At 50.5% G+C, this 27,639-nt stretch overlaps 2 protein-coding genes across 3 annotated transcripts; one reads left to right on the top strand and one right to left on the bottom strand.

The window, feature by feature from the left end:
* Positions 1-22: 22 nt before the first annotated feature.
* Positions 23-4,801, top strand: RPA2 (replication protein A2). The gene is made up of 9 exons (XM_075047726.1): positions 23-209; positions 434-546; positions 664-765; positions 864-977; positions 1,962-2,036; positions 2,706-2,819; positions 3,145-3,255; positions 3,431-3,525; positions 4,182-4,801. Exons 1-9 carry the CDS (start codon positions 23-25, stop codon positions 4,264-4,266), a joined length of 996 nt encoding a protein of 331 aa, XP_074903827.1. The 3' UTR covers positions 4,267-4,801.
* A 2,492-nt stretch (positions 4,802-7,293) lies between these two features.
* On the bottom strand, positions 7,294-16,625 carry THEMIS2 (thymocyte selection associated family member 2). Of its 2 annotated transcripts, XM_075047039.1 has the most exons (5): positions 16,410-16,625; positions 10,814-10,954; positions 10,514-10,714; positions 9,150-10,262; positions 7,294-8,441 (listed from the first exon to the last, which is right to left on the bottom strand). In XM_075047039.1, exons 1-5 carry the CDS (start codon positions 16,501-16,503, stop codon positions 8,347-8,349), a joined length of 1,644 nt encoding a protein of 547 aa, XP_074903140.1. In that variant the 5' UTR covers positions 16,504-16,625; the 3' UTR covers positions 7,294-8,346. The 2 variants fall into 2 exon arrangements, with proteins under 2 accessions (XP_074903140.1, XP_074903139.1); XM_075047038.1 differs by having other exon boundaries at positions 10,514-10,954.
* Between the last annotated feature and the right edge of the window lie 11,014 nt (positions 16,626-27,639).

Genomic DNA, 27,639 nt, shown 5'->3' with positions numbered 1-27,639 from the left:
CCGGGCAGCGCCCGCACTCAAAATGGCACCGGCCGCTTCCCCCCGGCCTTCCCCTATTGGAAGGAGCCGGAAGACGGAGGGCCGCGATTGGCTGCCAGGCGGCGGAGCGGCGCTCGCGGGTTGGGCAGGAGCCGGAGGCGGGAGGAGGGGCGCTGCGCGCGGGCCGGCAGGCGCCCGACGTTCGGCCGCCGCCATGTGGAGCGGGCACGGTGCGGGCCGGGGGCGGCCGGGCCGGGCCGGGGACGGCGCCTGGGGTCGGCGCCTGGGGTCGGCGTGGAGCGGCCGGAGCCGATGGAGACGGCGGGACGCGGGACGCGGGACGCGGCCCCAGGCCGCCGCCGCGACCCGTGATGGCGGCAGCGGCGGGGGGTGGGGGGGCGCGCGCTTCCCCGCCGCCGCCGCCGCCTCACGGGTTCTCCCTCTCCCCCCTCAGGGACCTTCGACAGCGGGTACGGCACGGTGGGCAGCTCGGGGCCTGTGGGCGGCTACACGCAGTCCCCGGGCGGCTTCGGCTCCCCCGCCGGCACTCAGGCGGAGAGGAAGCAGGTAGGGCGGGAGCGGGGCCTCGGGCGGCCCCGGGGCGCTGGGCCGTAGCGGCTGGAGGAGCGGGGAGAGGGGCGGCCGCTGCCCGGCAACCACTGACGGCCCCGCCGTTCCTTGCAGAGAATCCGCTCCCAGAACATCGTGCCCTGCACCGTGTCGCAGTTGCTGGCCGCCGAGCAGGTCGACGAGACCTTCCGGATCCGCGACGTGGAGATCTCGCAGGTGGGCGGCGGGGGAAAGCGGCAAGCGGGGGGGCTGCGGGTCAAACGGACTCGTTTCCCGGGGCCTTCCCGGATAAACTCTTCCCTCTTCCAACGCAGGTCACCATTATGGGGATCATACGGCACGCTGAGAAAGCACCGACGAACATTCTCTACAAAGTGGATGACATGACAGCAGCCCCGATGGATGTCAGGCAGTGGGTTGATACTGATGTAAGCATCAGATTCGTTATGGACACGCTTCTTTAAAAGCTTTTCAGAGCAGTGAAGAGAGAAAAGTTACAGAATAGTAGAATATCTCAAGTTGCAAGGGACCCATAAGGATCATCAAATCCAACTCCCTGCTTCTCGCAGGACTTTTTTACCAAGAAGATGTGGCTTTTCTGAAAAGTGTTTTAGAGATAACAGCTCTCAGAAATCCAAGGGAGATGCTGCTGTAGCAGAGATCACTGGTGCTGTATGTGACTCATCTCCTGTTTTGTAATTCATGTACAATTCTACGTTGAATCACTTTGTATAATTTCTTAGAGTTTAGCTGCTGAAGCTCAAACGTTACTTCATAGCTGAACTGGGACATGCATGCTTTACTTCTGTGTAGAAAGTCAAGGAGAGAAAGTGAACAGAGATATTTTATGGGGCTCTGTGATTGAGATGAAGACACGTACCAATGAATGTTGTCTGGTTTTCTGATGCATGACTCCTGAAGTGCTGATAACTTTCACTAAACTCTTGCTGGTATAACAGGCCTTTAAAGCTAGCCCATGTTATTGTGACATATATTTGAAGGCTAACAGCTGAGTTCAGCTGAACAACTTCGGGAGAGTAATTAGGCAGACATTCAGTTGGCTTAACTGCAAGTTTATCGTAACTATGCCAAGTTGTGTAGTTGAACACCTGCTTTTTTACTATTTGAGGGTTCTTTCCTCTTGTGAAAATCTGGGAAGTGGACAGAGACAGCAGAGCAGACAACTGGCTTTGACTGCTGTCAAGTCTACAGTGTGTTCAAACGAGCAAATATTTTTTTCTCTATTTTTCATTTATGGTTATGTTTACCTAACTGCTCTTACTGGACATAGGAATGCATGCGGTTTGTTTTTGCTTGAGATAAGCCTCCTTTCCTAAGTCATTTATTGTGATAATTGAGAAATGGAAACATGAATCAGCAAAACCTTCCTTTCTCTTTTTCCTCTCTGTTAGGAGGCAGGTGGCGAGAATGTTGTGGTACCTCCAGGAACTTACGTAAAAGTAGCTGGCCATCTTCGGTCTTTCCAGGTAAGATCATGTTACCCATATCTGACTCCAAGTCATGAGGCTGGAGCAGTGGCATGAAGGATTGGTGATCTGGCACAGTGTTAGGGGGCTCCCTTTAGAATATCCACTTAATCATGGTCTTTGCTCATCCTTTCCTGTGGACAAATCCTTGAATGTTTTTGCCAGGGCTGTATTTAATAATGCTTTAATTGTTTCTAAATGCAAAGGACAGAGGACCCATTTAAAATGCCACTCTTCATCAGTTTGTTGTTTTCAGTGGAACAGAGTACTGGCCACCAGGTTCTTGGGTGTTTGCACTGTAGAGCTTAGACTAGGTTCTGGTTAATGGGGACGCTTTGTAACATATTATGTGATGTGGTTGCCTCATAACTAAATATTGTAACTAAATATATGAGTAAGTATTCAAACAATAGTGCATGCATTAAAGCAAAGTGCAACTAATTACCAGCGGGTTAGAAAGAGAAGTTACCTTGTCTGCATTGTCTTGCAAAATCACATATGAAAATGTAAGTCAGAAAATTTTGGACTAGTTACATGCAGACAAGCTCCCTACCCACCACTGTCCCTGTTCCTGGAGAGAATAGTTGCATTGGCTGTTAAGCATGTTCTGGTTGCTGTGATGTTAATTTTTTTTTCTTTGCCTTTTTTTTTTTTTTTCTTCTCTGAAAGAATAAGAAAAGCTTGGTGGCATTTAAGATAATGCCTCTGGAAAATATGAATGAGTTCACCACACACATACTAGAGATTGTCAATGCACATATGATCCTCAGAAAAAATCTTATGGTATGTACTTGAAGATCCTGATTCCATCTTGGCCCTTACTGGGTTACTGGTTATCTCCCAAAGAGATAAGATAACTCTTGGTTCGCTGGGGAAATTGTATACCAGTTGTGGGGCTGGAAAGCTTGAAGCTGTTGCAGCGCTACAGTGAAGGTGTAACAGGGGTCCTGGCTTCCTTGGAGACAGATTTGTGTTGCATGCCATTTCCAGCAGTTTCTTTTAGAAATCTATTTTTAATTACTGTCTCTCTGAAATAACACCAAGTCTTTAATGTTGTGGGTTTGTGGCAGCCTGTATAACCACAGCAGTTTTACTCTCATAATTTCAGTCAGCATCAAGAGTGCCTCAGTCATTCTCCTCTGCTGGGATAGGTGATGTGGGGGGCTATGGAGGAGGTGGAAGCCTACCAGTGAATGGACTCACAGCGCATCAGAGTCAGGTACGTGCAAGCAGCTTCTCCAGGAACACAGCAGTCACAAGAGGGGCTGCTGTGGCATGATGTAGGACAAAGAAATGCAAGCTCGGTTACTCTTTGAAGTTGAATAGTTCTTCCTCAACCTTGTCACTGATAGAGAAGCTCAGCTGTGTGCTAATGGTGGTTCTTGCTTTTCCAGGTGCTGAACTTGATTAAAAACTGCCCTGTCCCAGAAGGTATGAGTCTTCAGGAGTTGAAACTTCAGCTCCACAATATGAGCATGTCAACAATCAAGTAAGTGTGTAGAAACAAAGGATGTTCCGGAAATCGAGGCAGTCCTTCCTGGAGTCTGATAAAAGGAGGCAGAGAGGAAAATAGTGGGCAAACCCAGATCCTTACTTGTGAAAGAGCACTAGTAATTTCAGATGTTCAGTAGCAAACTAATAGCTACCTGGGAGTCCTGCAGTGCCTCAGCAGTATTTTCTCCTGTTCAGGGACTACCTTGCTCTCCGCACACCAATCAAAACTTGGGAATAGACTGTTTCTGTTCTCTTCTTTGCTGTCTCTTAGAACTTCTCCTCCCTGAGACTTAGAAAAATAGTGAAGCCTAAAGACAGTAATGAACGCCCATTATATTTCTGTGTTCTGTCCCCTTTGAAGCAGAGTTGTAGGTACTGCTTTTACCTGGGAAGTACTGAGAGTGGTGGCCTTCCCCTCTGTAGCAGGCAAAGTCTAAGAGATGCTGGGGGAGCATATTGCCCTAGCTTTGGAGAAGTTTTCTGAACCTACTGACTGGTGCAGCAGCATTTAAACTGCTCATAGGATAGAGCCAACCAGAGCTTCCCTTGGCAGATGCCACAAGGGAACAGTAGGGATGGGGTCTGTAGGTGGGAAATCACTGAAAGGTGTTGATATGAACTAGTTAACAATTGCTTTTTTTTTTTTCAAAGGCAAGCCGTTGAATTCCTTAGCAGTGAGGGACACATCTATTCCACTGTGGATGATGATCACTATAAGTCGACAGATGCTGAGTGAAGTTACTTCCAGCTGGATTTAGTTCTAAGCAAATGCTTGTCCATGTATCAAGTTATCCTGCAGAGCTTTGTGACGTGGAAGGTGATCTTTACTTTTTCTAGCCTCTGAAAGTCCCAGTTACTGTGTGAGTGCCTCCTTGTAATTCAAGGACAAGCAGAACGTATACAGTTCTGTTAACTGGACTCGATTATATGCTGTGACCATGTGACTGAAAGGATAAAGAGACATGGGAAAACTGAACTCCTCAAAGCTTCAGAGCCTTCAGTTTGTTTTTGTCTCCTTAGAGGATGCCTGTGTTAGAAAGAGGTTCTTCTTTCTAATCTTGTCCTGGGCAGATTGTCTTTTGTTTCTAGAGCTGTATCTCCTAACTCAGTTTTCATTCCATTTCATTCACTAAGTGGGTAGCCAAGAGTAATATTCCACTAATGTACAGTAATCATGAATAGATTTTTAATTGGTTTAGTTTATACTATGAGGTGATCTTGTTACTACAACTTTTGAATGTTTGCAATAAAATTTTCACTTGGGTAGTCTTGCATGCGTTTGTGGCTCTAGAGGCTTTTCTTCCCTAAAAAAGAAAAGCATCTCTGTTGACAAAACTTAGCCATGTGGGTAAAAACACAGCTCATGCTTTCAGAGTTTATTTAACCATACTTACTTTTTCCCTAGCTTTTGAAGTAAATTGCTGAGGCAAATGACTGGAAACTAAGAAATTAAATAATGGTACTACTGAAGAAAGCTACACATTGTATCAGTGTTCCAAATATAGCCAGGATCATTTCTACCACCAGAAGTACTTTAGCTGAAGCTCAAATTAATTACATCACATGGAACAAGTTTTTCTTCTTTAAACTATTTTTAAAGCATAACAGAGAAAAACACTAAGTTATGAAACAGCAGGGCTGATATTGGTGATGTATCGGGGTGGAGATAACAGGTTTTCATTTCCTGTTTCTCTGCACAATCCTGCCTTGTTCAGGAAGGCAGTGTGCTGAGGGCAGCTGCTTCAGCATATTTCTGTCCTCTTAGTCATGATATGCTTCCTGTTCTATAAAATGCAAAGCTGAAAACTACCTTCTGTGAATTGTTTTGCATTTGTTAATGGGAGCACTTCAGGAGTTCATAAATATTCAGGAGCATTTTTCACTGTGACGGCGTGTAGCTGTTCTCACAGGAGGAACTTTTGTGGTGAATGTGTTGCTGAAAAGCAGGATGCTGGGATCTTTGAAGCTGAACGCTGAGAGACTGAAATCTGCTTGCTGCCCGCCAGATGGGAGCCTGGTTTGCTGCGCTGCGCTGACCTGTCCTTTGATTGCTGCCTGCCAAGTTTGCAGGGGCACAGGGCTTGCTGGAAAAACAGCACATGCAGCCAGGGCTGATGCCGGTGGGTTCACGGGCTGGTCAACTCCAGCTGCCATGGGAGCTGCAGGTTGTGGGGCTTTTGTTACCTGGGACTGGTGAAGTGACCTGGCTTTGAAATAGCAGTTCTTCACTGTATGCACATCTATGGGGCTGGCTGCTGGACACAAGGTGTCTGCTTCTGGTGTTCATGCTGCTGCATACCCCACTGTCCTGCTCAGGTTCAGAGAGTGGCACAGCTGTAGCCCACAGAGCACTTCTGGGGCTAAAATGTGCTATAGATAGATGTATAACAGGTCAGCTTCCAGGCTGTGGAATCCAGCAGATCTAGAAGCCAAAACCACTGTCATTTCCCTTTTGCAGGAATTATGCAGGTTAGGAAGAAAATCCCTGATTTTTGGAAGTCAAGGTGAATGGAATTGCTTGCAGTAAAGAGAGTAGTTGTGTGACTGGGCAAAATACTTGTGATGCAACTGGAGAGGAAAAAATCATCAGCTGGGGAGGGAGTTGAAGTCTTTGCCTGGTCTCTGTTTGCTGTTTGATATTCAAAGCATCCAGGAGCATCTGCTTTTGTCCAGGTAGAGGGACAATTTGGAATAGTTCTTAGGGGACAGAAGCATTGGCTGCTTCACAGAAAGTCTGCATTTAAAACTGTCTGTGAACTAACAGTGAAATCCAAACTCAGAATGCTTTTGGCTCAAATAAAGGAGACAAAAACACTTGGGCATTTTCAGTTCTGGTTTCTTCTATGCTCTGCTCCCCTCCTCCTCCCTGGAGCCCATCTTCTCCCCAGCCATAGTCCAGCAGTTAGTTTTTTCCCTGGGAGAAGGAAAAACTGGACTCCGGTGTGACTTAAACACCTGTTTGGCCCCTGCCACTGGGGTGGTCTCTCGGCTGAAGCCATGAAGACGGGTGGAGAGAGTTGGGGTTGTTCAGCCTGGAGAGGAGAAGGCTCCAGGGAGACACTATTGCGGCCTTTAAATACTTAAAGGGGGCCTATATGGAAGATGGAGATATGTTTTACCAGGGCCTATAATGACAGCACAAGGGACGACGGTTTTAAACTGAAAGAGGGTAGGTTTAGATTAGACATAAGGAGCATGTTTTTTATGATGAGGGTGGTGAGGCAATGGAACAGGTTGCCCAGAGGGGTTGTAGATGCCCCATCCCTCCAAGTGTTCATGGTCAGGTTGGAGGGGGCTTTGAGGAACGTGGTCTAGTGGCAGGAGTTGGACCAGATGATCTTTAAAGGTCCCTTCCAACCCAAACCATCCTGTGATTCTCTGATCCTATGCTTCAGGTGCCATTAATGAGTGGCTAGTGCCTGTTTGCAGATGAGAGCTGGGTTCTCCCTCCTTGGGTAAGTATTCATTGAAAGGACCTCAACAGCAATAGTCAGTGTCTCTCCCACAATGTTGATTTGAGGAGAGCATGCTGATATGGAGTGTAAATCCCAGGGCAGAACCAAAGCCAGAGAAGGAAAGCAGCCCAAACCCAAGGTAGGACTCGAGCCAAGTTCGAATGAATGAGACCCTCTCTGCAGCTTTGGGACTCTGCCCTAGGCAATGAGTGAGGAATAACATGAACTAAAAAACTGAACCCAAAGCTACTCTTCACTGGGAGAGGGGGGAAAAAAAAACGGGTTTGATCTTAAATGAAATTTAAAATTTATTTTCCAGCTCTGATTTGAAAGAGGAGTGCAGTGTGTGATGCAGGATTGAAATGCCTGCTCGCTTTCGGTGTAAAGCTCTCCCCTTGTCAGCTCTCTTCCCTTAATGCACATCAGGACTATGAAGTCTTTGCCTCTGCCGCTTTCCTGGGGCTTTCCCAAACTTCCAGGAAAAGAAGAGATGAACTTTGGTCCTTACTTCGTTTTCAGGTCATTTTTTGCATCCAATGCCATGAGTGCAGCAGGGGCCTTTGTAGGTGTCAAGAATCTGCAAGACTGCAATGAGCATGCTCGCAAGCAGGAGGGGACAGTGGAGGTCTGGAACAGACATTGCTTCCAGATGCAAGTGGATGAGCAAAAATGGATGAGCAAACCAGCAAAACCTAAAGCCACAACGTTTTTACAATGTTTCTACAACCTTGGTAAGAAATTAGGCTAGAGTGAGATGCGTGTTTGGCCGTACTTGAGAAAAATGCAGCTTCTGCCTTATGAAAGTGCGTTTCTGACATGCAGTTGTAACAACATGTCACTCCATGGTTTGAGCCCCAGCTGGGGCATAGCTTGCACTCTGTGAAGTATGTTGTCATGTCTCCTCCTAACCCCATCCCACACCATGTGCCAACAGTGTCTGGACATGCTGGCCTCAAAGCATCTCCAGCTGGAAGCATCCATAATCCCAGCCCAGACACCATGGCAACACAGTGGAGCTCAGTGAGCTCTGTGTCCCAGGGCCTAGGCTGGCATCTCTGTGGCATCTTGGTGGCCGCCCAGCTGTATGCTGGTCTGGTGCTGTCAGAGAGTCCCACAGGTGACAGCTGAGGATGCAGCCCACAACACAACTCGGGGGTTTATTCTGTGCCCGGGGCTGCCCTGATGGCATACATGCAGCTTGCCTTTAAGGAAAGCAGGCACCTTTCTGCAGGATTGAGGCAGTTAGTTAGTTGGAGGTTGCGCTGTGGATCCCTAGGGCTGTATTTAGCCTCTGCAAGCAACCAATGTCATGTAAGGTCTCAGAGTATTTGGAGGCTGGGTGTCTTCCAGGAACTAAAGGACTAGAAAGGAAAAATTGCCTTCATTTTGCAAATTGTCTTTTGAATGTTGTCATCAACAGTTTCGTAATCATGTTCCGTGCTGTTGCTCTCCGTACCTGGAAGGGAAGAGAGCACAGCCTGCAGACACACTGCCACAGACCGTGGCAGAAACCCCGTGCCCTGACCTGCTCTCCTCACCTCCCTGCTCTGAGCTGCGCCTGGATGTGGCGGGGACCCAGGGTGGGGGGGAGAAGGGCCCCTTGTGGTGTGGTGGCAGCTGCTTTGCCCCCACAGACACCAGCCTCTGGGGCCACGGGTCCCCTGCGATCTCGGGGGCGTGGGGATGGGAAGGCGTTCCATGGCAGATGGAGGCCAAGGTCTTGTCAGTGGCGCTCACTGCACCATTGCCCTCAAGGTCAAGCCTTGCTTCTCCTGGTGTGTGGGACAAGGGGTTGGGGTGGCCTCCCCATGGATTCCCCCCCCCCCCATGTGTGGGACAAGGAGATGGGGCAGACCGGACCCCAACCTGTGGGATGCAGGGGTGTGGCGATTGCCTGTGGGTCCCCCCCCTGCATCTGTGACAAGGGGATGGGGAGGTGCAGCCCCCATGGGGGCCCAGCTGGCTGGGGTGTGGACTTTCCCAGCTGAGCATCCCTGCCCCGCGTCCCTGCGAGGACAGCCCCGGGGAGGGGATGCCCAGCAGCACCCCCAGTTACACTCGACCTGCTGACGCTGCCAGGGGGCCCAATCCTCCCACCTGGGCAGCACGTCTCTGGGCTGAGCCCCGTAGAGGGGCCGGGCCCGGGATGCGCTGGAGGCCTCACCTGCATCCCTGGGAGGTCCCCGCCGGCGATGCTGGCGGGGGGTGCTCAGTCGGGGCGACGCAGGGAGCGGCGGCAGTGGAGGAGCTGGACGGACGCTCACTGGCGGGGGGCCGGGGGCCGAGGGGCGCCTTCCCCCAGGGCCCGTCACTGCCTGCGTCGGCTTGGGGGGCCGCGGCGGTGGCGGGGCCGCGCTGCCGGGCAGCTGGGCCAGCAGCTGGTAGTAGAAGGCCTCAGTCAGCTCCTCCACTCGGGACCAGCGGGTGCAGGGGACCGGGGGGCGGACGGGCCCCTCGCTCAGCAGGAGGGAGAAGTCCAGCCAGCGCGGCGGGATCTCAAAGCCCTCCTCCGGCTCCTGGCAGAAGCTGCCCACCAGGAAGGGCTGGTTCAGGCGGGCCTCCAGCCGCAGGGCGGGCAGGGCGGCCAGGGCGTCCCGCTCCAGCCCCGGGTCGGGGGCCGCCACCCGGACCTCGCAGGGCAGCGCCTGCCGCTCCAGCAGCTCTGCCAGCCCATACTTCTTGCTGTCACACATCTCCTCCACGAAGCCGCCCTCCAGGTCCAGCGGCAGCAGCAGCTCCCTGCCTTCCTCTTCCTCCTCGCCGTGGCGGTGGCAGAGCAGCCGGGTGCTGGGGCCGTTCCCCTGCAGCCCCTGGGGCTCCAGCCGGTCGCCCACGCCGAGCGGGGGCACGTCGTCCCCCCGGCCCTCGCAGTCCCGCGTCACCACCACGCGCAGCCGCTGGCCGGGCTGCAGGCCGGCTGCCAGCTCTTGCACCCCCGTGAACTGCCGGGGCCGCAGCCGGAACCGGCCCTGGTAGGTGCCGGACAGGAGAAAATGGCGGCCGCCGCCGGGGGCCGAGGCCAGGACGCGCCAGGCGCGGGAGCAGCTGTGGAGCTGCAGCTGCTGCCCACGCTGCAGCCGCAGCACCCAGGCGCTCTTGAAGACAGCAGGGCCGGCTGGACCCTCCAGGATCTCGGCCTGGGCTGGCAGCACGTCCTCCATCCCCAGCACCTCGCTCAGCAGCAGCGGCCGGGCGAAGTGGATGTGCTGCGCCTCCTCCGTGACGTCCTCCACATCCACCTCCAGCGTGGAGGGGATCTTCACCACATCCCGGCGCACTGCGGGGACAGAGCTGCCCTGATCCCACGCTCAGCCCCTCACCGCCCCCTGCACCTGCAGCCACCCACACCATGTGCATCGGGGTCCTGACACCAAACTGTGTAGGCCCCCAACCCTGCAGCACCCTCATCCTGACCCCATAGCATCCCTGCCCAGACCCCACAGCCCCGACCCCCCAGCGCGCCAAGCCCGACCCCACAGCATCCCTGCCCTGGCCCTGCAGCACCCCGCCTGCCCCGTCCTCACTCACAGTGCATGGCGGCGTGCACCTCGTAGACAGGGCGCAGGAGCAGGGCGTGCGGGCCGATGGCGGGGCACAGCAGGGGCTGTAGCTGCCCGTCCCACTGCCCCAGCGCCTGGTGCAACGTCAGGCCCTGCTGCCTGCCACCCTCCGGGAAGTGTCCCCGCAGTGTCTGGTACGGCCCCCGGGCTGGGGCAGCCTGGAAAAGACCTGTGGGACAATGAGGCTGAGCCCATGGGGGCTGTGAAGGTCTTCCCGGGGAGGAGGGCACCCACGGGCTGCGGGCTGGGGCAGGGCAGCCCCACTCACCCTTAAATGTCGGTGGCAGCTCCGTTGTCTGCCCTGTCTCTGTGTCCTCACAAACAACCTTCTGCAGCACCACGGCCATGACTTTCAGCAGGTCACCCGTCGACAAGCAGCATTCGTTGCCCGAGATCTCGTACACAGACCCTGCAGGGTGACGAGGGAATTTCCTCAAAGAAAATACCTCTACTGGCATTTCATCGAATCACAGAATGCTTTGGGTTGGAAAGGACCTTTAAAGATCATCTGGTTCAACCCTTCCACCGTGGGCAGGGATATCTTTCACTAGATCAGGTTGCTCCAAGTCCTGTCGAACCTGGCCTTTAACACTTCCAGTGATCAGGCATCCACAACTTCCCTGGGCAACCTGTTCCAGTGCCTCACCGCCCTCTGTAAGCTGTCCTTTACTGCTTCCTCAGAATACCTGCAGGTGATTGGCGCTCCTGTCCCACACTCGGGAGCTCCTGAATGGACTCAGACATAAGAAGGAGGTGCACGAGCAGTGACAGCAAGGGCAGGTGGCCCAGAAGTAGCAGAGAGACATGGTCTAGCATGCAGGGATGGAGTTAGAAAAGCCAAAGCCTGCCTGAAGCTGAATCTGTCGAGGGATGTGATGGGCAACAAGAAAGGCTTCTACAAGTACATCAACAGCAAAAGGACTGGGGACAACGTGGGTCTGCTGCTGAATGGGGCAGGGGACCTGGTGACAAAGGACACATCAAAGACTGATGTGTTCAGTCCGTCTTGGCCTCAGTCTTTACAGGTATGACCAGCCTTCAGGACTCTCCCGAGACCAGGGGAAAAGTCTGGAGTAAGGAAGACCTGCCCTTGGTGGAGGAGGACCAGGTAAGGGAGCACTAAACAGAGTGGACATACTTAATTCCATGGAGCCTGTTGGGATGCACCCATGTGTGCTGACTTTGTGAGGCCACTCTCTATTATCTTTGAGAGGTTATGGGCAATCAAGAGGGGTTCCTGATGCCTGGGGAAAAAAAGCAAATGTCACTTCTTTCTTCAAGACAGGCAAGAGAGGGACTTACAGGCCAGTCATGCTGCCCTCAAACCTGGGAAGGTGATGGAGCACCTAATTCTGGAAACCATTACCAGACACATGAAGGATGAAAAGATGATTGGGATTATTCAGTATGAATTTACAAAGGGGAAACCATGCTTATCCAAACTGATCACCTTCTACAATGAGCTGACTGGCTTGGTGGACGGGGGGAGAGCAGTGGGTATCGTTTACCTTGACTTCAGATCCTTGGCACTATCTCCCATCACATTCTCATAGAGAAGATAATGAAGAATGGGTGGGATGAGCAGACACTGAAGTGGACTGAAACCTGGCTGAACAGCTGGGCCCAGAGGGTGGTGATCAACAGCATGAAGACTAGTTGGAGGCCAGTCACTAGCAGTGTGCCCCAGGGATCGATACTGGGTCCAATCATGTTTAACTTGTTTGTTAATGATCTGGACAATGGGGCAGAATGCACCCTCAGCAACTTTGCAGATGACACAAAACTGGGAGGAGAGGCTGATACACCAGAGGGTCGTGTCGCCATCCAGAGGGACCTTGGCAGGGTGGAGAAATGGGCTGACAGGAACCTCACGCAGTTCAACATGGAGAAGTGCAAAGTCCTGCCCCTGGGAAGGAACAGCCCCCAGCACCTGCACATGCTGGGAGCCACCCAGCTGGAAAGTAGCTTGGTAGAAAAGAACCTGGGGGTTCTGGTGGACACCAGGTTGAACATGAGGCAGCAAAATGCCCTTGTCTTGCTGCAAAGATGGCAAATAGTGTCCTGGGCTGCATTAGGCAAAGCATTGCCAGCAGGTCGAGGGAGGTGATCCTCCCCCTCTGCTCAGCACTGGTGAGGCCACAACTGGAGTGCTGTGTCCAGTGCTGGGCTCCCCAGTACAAGAGAGACATGGACATACTGGAGAGAGTCCAACAAAGGGCCACAAGGATGGTTAAAGGAGAAAAGGCTGAGAGACCTGGGACTGTTCAGCCTGGAAAAAAGAAGGCTCAGGGGGACCTTATTAATGTCTACAAATACCTGAGGGTGCAAAGAGGACAGAGCCAGGCTCTTCTCAGTGGTGCCCAGTGACAAGACAAGAGGCCATGGGCACAAAAGGAAACACTTGAAACTTCCTCTGAACTTAAGTGTCTTGATTTCGGCTGGGATAGAGTTAATTTTCTTTCTGGTAGCTGGTATAGTGTTACATTTTGGATTTAGCATGAGAAGAATGTTGATAACACACTGACGTTTTCAGTTGTTGCTAAGTAGTGTTTATACCAAGTCAAGGATTTTTCAGCTTCTCGTGCCCAGCCAGCAAGAAAGCTGGGGAGGCACAAGAAGTTGGGAGGGGACACAGCCAGGGCAGCTGACCCAAAGTGGCCAACGGGGTATTCCATACCATGTGATGTCACGTCTAGTATATAAACTGGGGGGAGTTGGCCTGGGGGCAGATCACTGCTCTGGAACTAACTGGGCGTCAGTTGGTGAGTGGTGAGCAATTGTATTGTGCATCACTTGTTTTGTATATTCCAATCCTTGTATTATTATTGTAATTATTATTATCATTATTATTTTCTTCCTTTCTGTTCTATTAAACTGTTCTTATCTCAACCCACAAGTTTTACTTTTTTTCCCAATTCTCTCCCCCATCCCACTGGGTGGGGGAGAATGAGTGAGCTGCGTGGTGCTTAGTTGCTGGCTAGGGTTAAACCACAACAATAAGAAAACATTTTTTTTACTGTGGTGGTGGTCAAGCACTGGAGCAGGTTGCCCAGAGAGGTTGTGGAGTTTCCAACACTGGAGGTATTCAAAACCCAGTTGGACAAAGTGCTGAGCAACTAGCTCCTGCTGACCCTGCTTGAGCTGAGTGTTGGCCTGGATGATCTCTCTAGGTCCCTGCCACCGTGGTGATTTAGTGATTCTCATCACAGGTAGTCATGGTACGTGCCATTAACAAATACCAGTTACACAGTAGGGGCCCCTCTGCTTGGCCAGCTGTGATGAGGTCCCCCAGGGCAGTGGGGAGGGGGTTGAGCTGTGGTCTGGCCCTGGCCACAGGCTTTGTCCTTTCTGGGATGCAAGCCAAGCCTGGGCATCCTGGCACTCATGGGTGCATGGATGTCCCTGAGGGAGCCCCAGTCCCTGTGGCTGTGGTGGGGCCAAGGGGACCCCTGACCCTGGGACTGCAGAAGGGGGCCATGGAATGGGGGTGGAGGGTGCGGGGGAAGGAGGGCAGCTGTTCAGGGAAGGGCAGAGCTGGCTCACAGTCTTAGCAGTGGGCAGAGGTAGGACTGGCACAGATTCACCCGGCGGGCAGGGTGAGCTGGTGCCTTTGGCCACGGTGAGAGCATGTTGGTTTAGGGCCCTAGCACACACAGCTGCCCTGGTTGGTCAGGGCAGGACAGACGGAGCCAAGGCTGGACATGCCATCGGAGATGGGCTGGATATTGCCACCCGAGCCAGAAAGAGACGGACGCTGCTGCAGGCACTGCTGAACCGATGACCACCGCTCACCTGTGGAGTGCAGGTGGGAGCAGCGGGGTGAGACTGGCAGGAAGAGTGTCTGTCTCCCATGAGTAAGGGGAACCTCAAAGTGGAAATGTGAAAAAATACACCACAGGAAAAGGTGGATGAAAGCTAGGAAGTTTCATAAAGTACTGTGTGTTGTGTAAGCCCCAGTCCCCCTCCTCCATCCCTCCTGTGCCCCATCATGCTGTGACAACATCGAGGGCATGGTCTGAAAAGGGAGGAAACACACAGCCAGGCTGCACTGCCCAGAGCACGGAGATGCCTCACATCCTGGGTGCAGAGACCCGGTTAACTCCATGCACACATGCCATGGCTGGCCCCCTTGGCTGGCAGCAAGACACATAGACACACGTGGCTATGGATGCCCTGCACAGGACCCCAAAGCTCCACCGCAGTACCAAGCCAGATTGGTTTTGCAACATAAAGCAGGATCAAGAACGCAGAGGATGTGAGGAGTGAGTGGCTGGGAGAGGAGCCCGTGAAGGGGCCGAGACCAGCAGCAGTTTTGTTTAACATCTTGGGCACCCACCCAAATTTTTGCTAGAAAAAGAGCTAGAAGTAGTAAGATCTTCAGTAATGGCAGGAAATCCAGAAGTGTTCAAGAAATAGCATCAGTGCAGGATGGCACATCTGCAAGGTGCAACACTGACTGATTCCCAATGCACTCTGATCTGCCTGCAAGGTCCAGCACCAGCCAAGGGAACACGCAACCAGGAGGTTGGCTGAGGGGTCTTTGTTGGGCTGATGCTTATTTCTAAGGAATCAGAATACCTGGAAGCTTGTACAGCCCATGTCCTGGAAAGCTTCCATTGCTGGTAACAGTGCAGGGGTCATAACAGGGGAGAAAAGCAGTGTAGAAGAGCACAATGTGAATGGATGGAGGCTGAACCAATGTAACTTAGATGAGAAACGCAACAGGAAAGATTCAGTGCTTGATCATGCTGCAAAGGGACAGGGATAGATGTGCCTTACCTGGAGCCAGAGCCTTTCCTGGAGCAGGAGCTCCTCAGGCTATGCTACCACATCACAATACCCTCCAACCCAAGCAATACCCCCTTCTGCCCTTAAATCTCTGCATTCATTGAGCTGCTACCAAACCTGTGTAGCCCCAAAATTCTCCCCTCCCTGGGATGAACTCATGACAAACGCCCTGCTGTGTGAAGCAGAAAGCACCAGCTACCTCACTGCAACCACCAGCAACTGCGAAACAAATTGACTGCTGCTACTCATTTAGCAACGTTAAGATGTTATCAAAGCCACCAGAAGTCTTTGGGAAAGGTAAACATCCACCCCAACTGAGCTACAGAGAAGCAGAGTGAGACCACCCCAACCACTTCTGCTCTTCAGAAGTCAGTGTAACCTAAACAAATGCTACAAATCCTACAAGTCTTGATGGTAATGGCCATATTGGTGTTGCCAGGATCTCACTGTGCATTCCCAGCATTTTTGGAAGCCCCCAGATCTAGCAAAAGCATTTGCTAATTTCTGGTTCTCTTTCACCACCAACGCTGCCACCAGCTGAGGAAGACATGTTGGTCAAAGCTTCTCCTCGACCTAAGATGTCTCCAGGGACATGACCTGGGAGGAAGTAGAGGGCTCAGATCAGGCAGCTTCCCTGTGCCCTTGCTGGACTCCTCACACGAGGGCCAGGGGCAATGCTGTCCCACTTTCCTCCAGTGACCAAGAATGTGGCTCCATTCCTGCCAGACCCACCGCCAGCAGGTAATTCACTGCCTGGGACGAGAGCTGTACATGAAGCAGATGACCAGCTTGGATGGGTTTTGGTGCTCCATTGCTTGTCTAGCAGCATTACTGAATGCACTGGGGCACTCAGCTGGGTGTAGAAGAGAAAGTTTTTTGCAAGAAGCTGTGCCCTAGGCACCGGCGTCTGGTGGTGGCACGAGGACCTGTGCCTCTCTCTGAGCATCGGCACCCTGGGGGCAGGGGACCAGCCATCTTCAGGGCAGGAGAAGGGAGCCTGGCCTGCAGTGGCATGGTGGGGGGAGGTGGCACAGCCTTGGGGCACCCTTTGGAGGCAGTGGGCCCCCAGCACTCACCTTGGAAGTAGACACCGGAGCAAATCCTGAGGATGCGGGGCAAGGTGGCTGGGTCCAGGGAGCAGATGTATTCCTGGAAGGAGAGAGGCTCCATGGCCGTGCTTCTGGGTGCTCTGGGGCACTCTGCAGAGAGGCGAACTGCATGGGAAGCAGCTCTAGCCTCTGCTTTCACTTCTGCCTGCCTTTCACTTCTGCTTCTAGCAGTGGCAAGTTCCCTCTCTGGCCATAGACCCATAGTGCTGGCAGTCCTCCAGCCTGCACAGATTGAATGCCGTGCTGCTGGGACAACCCTCTTCCTGGGCCCCACCACCCATCATGTCTTGGTATCCCCCAGACCTGGCCCTGGTGGTGCCGCTGGTGCCAAGGCTGGGTGAAGGCATGGACCCCCCTGCTCTGCCATAGTGCTGTCCTGTCTGGACCGATGCTCCATCCTGTCCTACCCAGGCTGTGCACATCTCCTGCGTACCAGCCTGCCCTGCCCTCTGTGGCTGGGGCCAGAGAGAGCGATGGTGCCGTGGAGCAGAGGGCAGGTCCGGGCAGACCACACCAGAGAAAGCAAAGGGCTGTGTCCAGACAGCCCTCACCCCTTACAAACACACAGGCACCTCCATCCTGCTCACCTCTGGGCTTTCAGACCCCACTTGCCCCGGCACAAACATCCCATGCATCATGCCCTGGCTGTGTTCAGCATGCAGAGGAGAGGGGAGTTAGTGGGTCTGGACTGCGTGTCACTGCGGCAGCACCAGATGTGGGAAAGGCAAAGCCACATTCTCACACCTCCACGACAGGCAGCAGCACCCATCTCTCCTGCAGAGATGGGCCCCGTCCTTTGCCAAAGCACTTGAGCACAGTCCCCGTGGCTGCCAGCCCCACAGGCTGCCAAGGTAGAAATGGCAGTTCCAAGAGCTGCTGCTCCTGATGAACCTCTTTGTAATGATTTTCCTTTAACTTCCCATATGAATCAAACCGAAGCTGCAGGCTAGGAACAGGAGCAGGATGAGACAATGTAGATATGAAACTTGGAGAAAGGTATTTTTAAGTAGATGATGCAGAAAAAGAGGTCTTTCTGATTTGACTCTAGCTGAGAAAGTCAGCTGCACTTAACAGGAATTTGTGTTTCCCATTATTCAGTACAGGATGAAGCAATCTGAGGGACAGAGGGTGCTGGCGCATCGAGAATTCCCGTGCACAAGGCAATTTCAGCATGCCATGCAGTGTTATCACAGCAGCAGGGGTGTCTAGAGGACTTTGGGCCAAACTGACACTTGGAGCTGGACTATCTTTGGCAGCAGAGCAAGTCAGACGTGTCAAGGTCTTGACAACCTCCAAGGATGGAGACCTTCCACACCTCTGGTGATCTGCTGAAGTGCTGCACCACCCTCTCAGAGAAGATGTTTTCCCAATGCCCAGCCTGCATCTCTGAAACTGTATATGTGGCCATTGGCCCTCACTATCTTGTCTGCTATTGCTGGGAAGAATTTGGCTCCGCTGTCAGCAAAACTGTCCTTCAAGCAGTTGTGGGCTGCTGTTAGATCACCCTTCTCCTCTTCACCAGACAAAACCAGCCCAGCTCCCACAAACACTCCTTGTAGGTTGTGTGCTCAGCCCCATGACCATCTTGGTCTCCCTTTGGTGGTCCCTCTCCCACATCCCTCTTCTTGAACACGGGGTTTAACACTGGGTGTGGTATTCCCAGTGCAGGCAGGCAGCAGGGATAGCTTCCCTTAATCTATGAGCCATGATATGGTCTTAGCCCAGCACATAGTTTGCCCTGTTCACAGCAAGAGCACAGGTGTGGTGTTGCACATTTAAGAGTGGCAATATAGGGGAAAAGTTATGGGAACCGCCATATATCAGCTTCCCTTGGAAAGCCAGCAAGATACTGACTCTGTTCCGCAGCAGGACAGGTTGTCCCAGGCAGGCAGGCTCAGCATCACTACAGAAGGTAAACGGATGCTGAGCCTGTGCTGACAGGACATTACAAGATTTACAGCTGGGCAGCAGCACACAAGTCCACATGGAACTAGAGGAATGAAGCTAAAGTGGGTAAAAGAGCCTAAGCAGCAGCAGTTTAGATGCCATCAGCTTTATCATCATGAAATGGGAATGGGACACAGCGCCTGGGAGGAATATCCTTTGTACCAATAGCTGGGAAGAAAGTGTATTTTATTGTATCAAACAATGTCAAGAGTCCCTGAAGGGCAGGACCAGACTAACGATGGGAGGTCAGGAAACTCTCAATACAGTATAAAGAAGCCCCCCAACCTGCAGAACTTGTCCCTCCAGGGGCGTTTTGCTGCTTTAAGGCAGAATCCAGGGAGAAGCTGAACAGATGTATTGCTCTGGACATCACAGGGCAAGTGCAAGAGCCAAGAGCAAAGGTCTCTGCACACCAAGTATCTATTCTTCCATTCCCAAACAGGCTCTAAAGAACCAGCCATATGCCTAGACAGTCCAAAACCCCAGTGGCAAGGCTGACTCCAGGGCCTCTCTGCAGGGAACAGGTGACTGTGGTTGTTGTGGGTATCCCTGGCAAACCAAAGCGTGGATTTTTGTACAACTGAGACCTATATTTGCAGCTGCAGGAAGAGAATGAGGGTGTCCCCTTCTGACGTGTTGGTCTAGTTGAAACAGAAAAGCCTGACCACAGCCACCCCTGCATACTTGTGCTCTGCTGCCAGTCTGGGGAAAATGGGAGGGGGACAGGGAACAGAAGGAATTAGTTTGAAAATCAGTCATAGAAAAATATGTCTAAAACCAAAATGTCACTTCAGGAACCAGAAACCTACAGTGGCCTAAACTGGACAGCTCAGCAGCCCATGGTTCAGCATGTAACAAGCTGGTTGTGGTTGGAGAAAATACCAAAGACTGCTCTTTGCTGAGGTTTCCTCCCAGGGACATGTGATAACCTAACACTGAGCAGAGCTGGCACAGAGGAAAGACCCAGCACTAGTGCAGTTCTGTGGAGTGTTTCTGGGACACTGCTGGTCCAGCAGCCCCTGATGGACAGGGCAGGTAAGCAATATAGGGAAACATGCTCAAGGGGATGCCAATACCCCAGCTGCAGAACGTGACCATGAAAGGGCAGCTGAGGACCCAGTGTGAAAATCTCCCATGGGAAGTCTGGAAAATAAAAGGACTCATGGCAGTGTCCAAGCCCTGGACACAGATACAATGAGCACGGCCATGGAGAGCAATCATTGTCAGCTCAAAAGCTCACTGGCTCTTGCCTGAAAGAGGCTTCTAGGAGGGGGTCTCCAGGCTGCTGAGCTCCAGCAGCAAAGAGCCAGGGCTTGGCCACAGTGAGTCAGAGCAAAGGAGGAAGCAGCATCTCTTCAGGAATGGGGAAGAGCTGCAAGGAAAGGGGAATGAGGAGAAGCAAAGACATGTTCAAGATAGCTCACTAAGGGCCAAGGGGCTGAGCAGTTCTGCTTTGGGGCCAACAAAGCCTGCTGTCCTCTCCTGGTAGCTCAGCCTTAAGCCTGATTTCATCAGGGGATGGGCAAAGCAGGCTGTTGCTTTGCAGCTACCCAGAAGCAAGTGTAGCAGACTCGTGAGGTTTGGCATGTCTCTGGGAAAAACAGAGCAGTTGTAGGAGGAAAAGGCAGCAAACCTGTCAGGGCTCCATCATCCCAAACACGGCCAAAGCACTGAGCTGAATAAACGAGTGGAGCATTTTCACTTCCTCCTGCTTGGCACTGGGCTGGTGTGCGCCTGCCTGCTCTGCCTGTGAGCGGAGGGACAGGCCAGACACAGTGGGGCCCTGAGAACTGCTCCTATATTCTACATGCTAATTGAAACAAGCCCACTCCCTTCCACAAACAGCCCTCACTTCCCCACAGCAAGCAAGCACTCTGCAGGGGCTGAGGAAACACCATTCTTTCCCCATAGCAGACATTTCCACATCCGCCACCCAGGGCCTGACGCCAGGATGGCTTAGGCTAGACACATGGTCCCTGGACTGAAGGTCCTTTGTGAGCACTGTCTCCACCTCTCTAAGTTCAATTTCAGAGGTGATCCTGCCCAGCAGTTGCCCCTTCAGAGGGGTCCCCTGTGACAGCAGGGCAATATATAGAGATGCTCCAACTCAGCAGCATGTGCAGCAAAAGAAATCAGAGCACCAAGGGATAAAACTGCCTCACCCCAGGAAGCAGGACCCAGCTCATGGCTAAGGCCAGAGGAGCTGTGCAGCAGAGAGGCCAAGAAAAGAGGGAACGTCAATAGCGGAGGGCTCTGATGGCACTGCAGGGTCATGTACAGCGCCTTGATGATACTGTCCATGCTCGCTTGTCGAAGCTCACAGGCGCTTCCCTGCCGTTTGCTACCCAGACCTGTGCTAAGGCTGACCCAGCATCACCTCTTACTACACAGGACATGCCCTTATGTTCTCCAAGGTCAGTGACTGGACCCAACTGAGACAGTATCTCCCTGCAAAGGGATCCCCTCCTCCTACTTCAGGCAATCACGTACCACCATAGAGCACAGCACAGGGTGGTGTGTGAGCCAGGACCCACAAGCAGTTTTCTTTCTTACCCTGCTGAGGCTCCAACAAGGGTGAGGATAGACAGTAGTAGGAGCAGGAGACTTGCATCAGAGGAAGTTGTCACCTCCTGCTTCATGCAGTGAGCCAGGAAACAACGCAATTGCTTTTTCCCCCCCTCCAGTTGTGCATTTGCCTGAACAATGGGTGTGTTCTGCTCTGCTAACATCATGGACAATTATAGGTGAAAATTCTGCTGGAAATGGTTTGCAGAAATTCAAATGCTGAACTAGGTAGGAGCGATGGTCTTGACCAGGATTCTGTTCAGCAGCAAGCAACTGTAAAGCCTACATCTTAGTACAACTAGTTGTGTTCTAGTTGAGTAACTGAGATGAAGTTGTTAAGAGATAACAAGAAAACCATAAAACCTCTCTAACAGATGGGGCTGGTGATATCAAATGAGAGAAAAACTGCTAGCCAGCAACTGTCACTAGTCAGAGGGCTATTATCAGTTCCACACAGTTGCCTTTTGCGAAAGACAGGCTGGGCAGAAATAACCCTTTTACTAGAGATTGGTTATTCCACCCCCCTCCCCCTGCAAAACCCCCACATAACCCAAGAGGAAGCAATGAGCACAGAGCAAACAGTTCATGTAAGTCACATGAAGTTTATGTGCTCCTAGGCTGATAACCACACATTAACAAGGGAAGAGCAAACAAGCACTGCATGTAAAGCAGAGCTCTTTCTGTAGTGTTAACAGCTCATCTGAAACATTCACGCAGTGCTGTCTCCTGGCTGAGAGGAGGCAGCTGAAGAGATGTTCCTGTGCATTGTTTTAGCTTTCACTGTGCTCGCTGGCAGATCTTGTGTGCAGCATCTCATAGGAGCATTTACAGCCAGTCTGCAGTGCAATGAGCTTTTTGGCAGCTGGTGCTGGCAGGAGACAGATAAGCTTTACAGCACAATAATGGTCACTAAACGAATAGTTCTATCTTCTCTGGTTAGGACCGGTTGATCGTATCAGGAGTCTTGCATTTCTCTCAAAAAGATTCAAAGCACACTACAAGCTACCTCCCTGCTGCCTGCCATAGGTTGTACTCAGTATCACATGGAGATGACAGTTCTTGGTGCTACTGAAACCCTGAGCGAGCCCTGGGCAAATCTCTCTGCTGTGCTGTGTCCTAAACAATGCTTCAGGATCTGCACTGAAAAAGCCAACAGCCAGGATCTCTGCCTTCATAGCAGTCCCTGTGAGCACAGGACACCCTCCACCCCTGTGTGTAGGGCTGTTAGCTGCCTTGCTGCTCCTCGAGTCCCTGCCCTAGATGCTCAGGGAGACACAGTGATGTTCTGTCATGTCCCTACTGCTCAGGTGACAACTGGTGGATAGAGCTACTGGGAAAACACACCACTGGTTTCCTATTCTCACCCATAGGGTACCATTCCATCCCACACGACATCAGAGATTTTTATTACCATTTACTTCTAGACTTCAAACTTCTCACCTGGGCTTGTGACACTCAATTTTCTTACTCTGCCCATTTTAGCCACAACCTTGGCCACTAGACAGCATTCCCAGGCTCAGAGAGGCAAGATGTTTAGCTTTCAGCACCCTCCATTGTACCGGTTCTCCTACCCATAGGGTTTAATCTCTGTTTCCTTCATGTAGCCTGGCTGGAAGAAAGGGTAAGTGAAGCAGAGACACAGAATTAGATGTGCTCAGAGACAGGCAGATGATCTCTGTGCTGTACGACAGAGAAAACCTCCCATGGAGAAGTCAGGAATGAGCCTTGAACCAGCCAACTTCAGGTCACAGGGATGAAAATCACACCAATCATGAGCAGCTACAGGGAGCAAAGTTGTATACCTGCTCTTCTGGTGTCCAAACTCAACTGGGGAAACATAAAAATTGCCTAAAGAACAAGTGAAGTTTCCACAGATTTTAGGCAGTCCCCAAGTCATTCTGCACTGCTTGTCAAAGTCCTAAACTTTGCTGCTGTTTGGCTGCAGCTGGGGGCCTGCAGTTACAACATGTAGGTCAGAGCTCCTCAAACAGAAGCAGGAACTGTGATCCCACAAGCAGGGCCCCAGACAGATGAGAACAGAAGATATGTGAAGACAGGGGATCACATCAGCTGCTAGGATCCAAGGAAAACTGGTCCTCAGTCTGAAGCATCCTCACCTTGAAGGTTTGTAACACTCCCTGCAGTGGAGCACAAGACTCTGACCCATCAAGAAGCAAGAATTATCAGAGGTACTTGAGGTATCTGAGTTGAAGCAGGCAGTGGAACTACTGCTTAAACAGCCCATTTCCAGGCTTTTCCTCATCCTCACCAAACCCTGAAATGGTTATCAAAGTAACTGAGCACTCTGGTAAGTCTGTATGGGAGAGGTTAACAGAGAACGAGCTCCTGGTAGCAATTCGAGTTATAAAACTAGTATTTTTACAAAGACACTGGAGAAAATTGGTTGTGCCTCCTTTCAGAAAGGACTTGCCCTGGGGTGATACAGGCATAAACACACCATTGCTCACCCACCTGAAGAAATGCTGCTTCCATTTCCTCCAGGCTCAAGCAAGGGAAAGCCTCTGACATATCTAGTAGCTGGGGGACCTCAGGCAGGAAATGACCCATCCCAGCCAAGATGCAAGTCAGAAAAGCCTCTGTGGCCAGCCATGACCAGTTACTAGGTTAGTCCAGCATTACTGGCCAGTTCTTCAAAGGCCAGCAAACACAGAGGCAGCTACCCATCTGGGTGTCTTTGCAAGATGACAGTAAACAACCTGGGACATGGTAAGATGTATCAGAATGACCAGAGCAGTATTTAAGCTCTAGTACTAGCTCTACTATATAAGACTTCCTCCTCCTCTACCATTCTGCAAATGTGATTGAAACCTTTCACGGATGTATGCCAGAATATATGACAAGACAGCTAAGTACAAGAAGGTGAACAGCAAAGATTCAGGCTCTTTAGCTGCTTCTCCCTTAAAGCTTCTCTGAAGATGACGTTAGTTCTGGGAAATGCATAAGAAGCAAAAGACAACACCAAAGCAACCATCAATGCTGCTGGAAAGCTATTGCTTTTGTGGAGAAGGCAGGACCCCTGAGAGAGGCAGGGGAAGCATCATGGTTAGTCTCGGGCATTAACAGGATGCTGGTATGTGAGGTACCTCTTACTGCTTTACTGGTTATGGGACCTTCAGGAAAGCCTACTTTAGAAGACTGTGACCCAAAACACATGGCTGTCTATCCTGAACTCACCACAATCTTAGTTCACACTCTCTGTCTTGCACTAGCATTCCTGTCTGCTACACCAGGCAGGTAGGTCCCAGTGACACCACATAGTTCATATGAATGAGGAGCTGTTCCTGGTGTTGAGGAGAAGTGAAAGCAGAAACTTTTTTTTCCCCTTTACCTACCACTGCTAAATTAAGACAGAGTTTTGAGATCAAAGAACCTACAAATTACCTGACTGTATTAGACTGCTTTTGAAAAAAACCCCCTCTTAAATAGCATCTGACCTCTGAGCCCAGTAATAGCCATTACACAGCCCCAGTTCTTTTGCTTGTCCTAACCCATGTCTTCCAGTCCAACCCTCTACTGCGGTCTTTCCCCATGCCATTGAGTGTTTTGAAGCACCTGGTATAATTGCATGAGGGCACACTTCAGCTGGCACGCTCACCTGTTCTGCACTGGAAGCTACTCCTGCTCTCCTAAAAAGCCCCAGGGAGAAGTCACATCCTCTCCAAGAAGTCATTCTTTTAGGCATCTCATCGCAGGGTCTAACATATTGGCATCTTATTGCACAGCACACTGGGAATAGAACAACTTCTGTCAGCTCATTACTAGCTCTTGGGATGCCTGCTGGGTGCTGCACTCTTGTATTTCAAAACCAGAAGAGAGAAGAGGGGTTACAATGACAATCCAGTGAATGCTGCAAGGACAGATGTTCCTGGAAAACACTGCCATTATTCTTTAGCTCAAGCATTTATTCAGATGCAAACTCTTCTCCACTTCTTTGTTCCCATCTCTGCATTTCACATTGCAGAGAGTGCTTTAGATTATCATGCAAGTTGACTCCTTTTTAATACTTTCTTTAATACAGGAAATTAACTGCTAACCACACCAACACTTAAAATGTCAGACCACAAAGTTAAGTAGTTAATCTGTACCAACTATTTCTACCTATGGCAGATCAGCAGCTTGCACAAGAATTGTGAAGATTCAGCCTTCTGCTGACACAGTAATGAAACTGTAACTGCCCCAGCTGCTGAAACGATATTGCTGGATTGAGAAGAAATACTAATCTATAGCTTAAGTATTAGTAAATTCAGCAAAGCTTGGGAATACCTCTCAACCCTACACCGCAGGCATCACGGTTATCTTTAACCGGGTCCCAGTTTACTGTTTTTCACTACAGCTCTCCCCAGTGAGCCTAGGACAAGCTGCAGAGACACGGTGTGACAAAGGATGGTGCATTTAGACTGCCCGAGGCCACTCTATATGTCAGAGGCAGCAAGCTGGGCAATGAGAAGAGCAAAGTTGGGCTCTAAAGTGTAACTTTTGCAGAGAGAGGATTATGCCAGAACCAGATAAAACTTCACTCAGAAAAAATAAAGCAACTGCTGTTTAAAATCCACTGTTAAGTGTCACTCTTGTATGCAAAAGTGCAACACACTGCAGCACAAGGCAACAAAGCAGGTCACAAGCAAAGACACCGGAGCAGCTTTAAGAGCTGCAGCCTGAGCCAGCCACTAACAAGACCTGCAGTGGATAGCCGCACTTTGCCATGGCAGAAATCCTTCAATAAACCACAAAACAATATACAGTCTCAACTGCAGAAGTGTAGACTGGGAACGAACACACTACACTCTCCAAACTGGCAAAATCTGCATTTAATTTACAACATAGTAAAGGTTACAGGTAAAAAGCTCAACAGAAAGTGTGAAAAGGCCTATTACATATTACACAAGTGTACAAACTTCTGTACAAAGCCCCTAGATGTTATACTGTCCCCTCCTGTACTGGCCAGCTATGGCCCCTAAGCTCTAAAATAATGAGAGCTTGTTCAAACTCAGGGAGAAGAGCTTTAAAAACAATAAGCAGTAAAGCTTCCCTTTTCAAGAAAAATCTTGCAAAGAGCCACTTGCATAAAACCAAAACACCCCCCCCCCCAAAAAAAACCACAACCAAAAACAGAAAAAAAGGAAGAAAACCTGTTCAACTTTTACTTGCCCTAACTAGTCTTACCCTAAAGAGTTGCCTTCATAAAGCAGACTGGCTGGAAAAAGAAAATTCCACGTACCAGAAAGAAGCAAAACTAAAAATAAAGGGAGAAAGATTTTAAGAGCATGGAGTGTTTGGAAGCAGAACGTCTGAGGACTGAATCATATTCAAGAGCAACTAAACACAGAGTGGCACAACTATATAATGGAGAAGGTACTGCATTCATCCATATAATAGTTTGAGCTAGATATGATGGTGCAGGGAGGGGAACAAACCAGTCTCTAAAGCCATTGCTCTTGTGAATGGGGTAGCTACCAGCTCATTTTTACCTCAGTAACATGATAGAAGCCATCACTCTGCAGATGCAGAACTCACACTGATTTTGGAACATCTGTCCAAAACAGGTCTAGCGCATACAGCGCACCAGATGCACTATAACACAGCACTGCTCCAGCAATCATCAGATTTTCACACCACTAATAGCCAGGTAGCTACAGTACTGTACACAATGAACAGCTGGGTATACCATCATTTTAGTGCATATTTTCTGGAGAAGTCCCCGAAACAACACAGGAATGTGACTACGTAGCTGAACTGCATTATAGAATGTAAAAAAATCCAGAGTAAACCCAAGAAAAACAGAGCTCTGGCCTTACCTTGTACAAAGACATAGTGTCTGAATACATGTGAATCAGATTTTGAAATCTAAAACTGAAGATTTGAAGTGCTAGAGCAACAATCCAAATCAATCTTCTCATTTTATTCAATGGGAAAAAGTGACGAAGTAGTAAAAAAATGTAGTATTACAAAACCAACTTGTGCACTGCTTTATTCAAGGCGAGGCAGATTCTCAACTGAGAATTCATATTCTAGCTTGAAGTAGCACTCAGTTCTCACCCACTGCTACTAGCAGCCAAAATAGTGTGCAGATTGTGGTTTTAGCTGTTAAACATGCAAGTCCTCTGACACTGCTGATAGCTGCTCATTTTTATGTGTCTTGCTGCATCTCACACATACTCTAAGCTCACAAGTTCCATTTGCAAATAAAAATGAAACTAAGTTAAAAGGGCCACCAAGTTTAAAGGAAACTGTTCTCCTCTCTGTTAACTCCACCTTAACTTATCACAGGGGAAAAAAGTCAACACTACTTTGTTGTTTATTGTTTGTACAGTGTAGATAGTGCCTATCTACCAAACGCTTCTAGGCTTGCCATGCTTGTATGCTGCCATTAGCACCAACTCAAGCTCAGTTCCATCCAAATGTGCACCCCTTTATCTGTCCACACAGCAATCCATCCTACAATACTGGACCACACCTAAGGAAGCCCACCTATTTCTTGCCCATCTCAACTCCAAATTCTCATGAACTAATGGGATGCTGTAGTGTTTTAGGTAGAAATTAAAACAAGCAGTAGCCAAACTAAACAAAACCAAACCAAAACAAAAACACCCCACATTGGTGAAGTTTTGAAAATGTAAAAAAAAAAAGCTGACCTGTATTTTGCAAGTTTTAGAACTCATACCAA

This window comes from Buteo buteo, chromosome 16 (genome assembly GCF_964188355.1).
Source record: "Buteo buteo chromosome 16, bButBut1.hap1.1, whole genome shotgun sequence".
Classification (NCBI taxonomy): Eukaryota; Metazoa; Chordata; class Aves; order Accipitriformes; family Accipitridae; genus Buteo; species Buteo buteo.
This window is presented reverse-complemented; position numbering and strand designations above follow the sequence as displayed.

What these genes read in the sequence shown, in the direction of transcription:
- RPA2 (XM_075047726.1), top strand. Translation starts at nt 23, where the DNA reads ATGGCACCGGCCGCTTCCCCCCGGCCTTCCCCTATTGGAAGGAGCCGG. An exon ending in CGCCATGTGGAGCGGGCACG is followed by an intron (nt 210 to 433) that starts GTGCGGGCCGGG and finishes CTCCCCCCTCAG; the next exon opens with GGACCTTCGACAGCGGGTAC. An exon ending in ATGAGCATGTCAACAATCAA is followed by an intron (nt 3,526 to 4,181) that starts GTAAGTGTGTAG and finishes TTTTTTTCAAAG; the next exon opens with GCAAGCCGTTGAATTCCTTA.
- THEMIS2 (XM_075047038.1), bottom strand. Translation starts at nt 16,503, where the DNA reads ATGGAGCCTCTCTCCTTCCAGGAATACATCTGCTCCCTGGACCCAGCC. An exon ending in CTCCGGTGTCTACTTCCAAG is followed by an intron (nt 10,955 to 16,409) that starts GTGAGTGCTGGG and finishes GTCACCCTGCAG; the next exon opens with GGTCTGTGTACGAGATCTCG. An exon ending in GGGACCTCCCAGGGATGCAG is followed by an intron (nt 8,442 to 9,149) that starts GTGAGGCCTCCA and finishes CTTCCCTTCCAG; the next exon opens with GTACGGAGAGCAACAGCACG.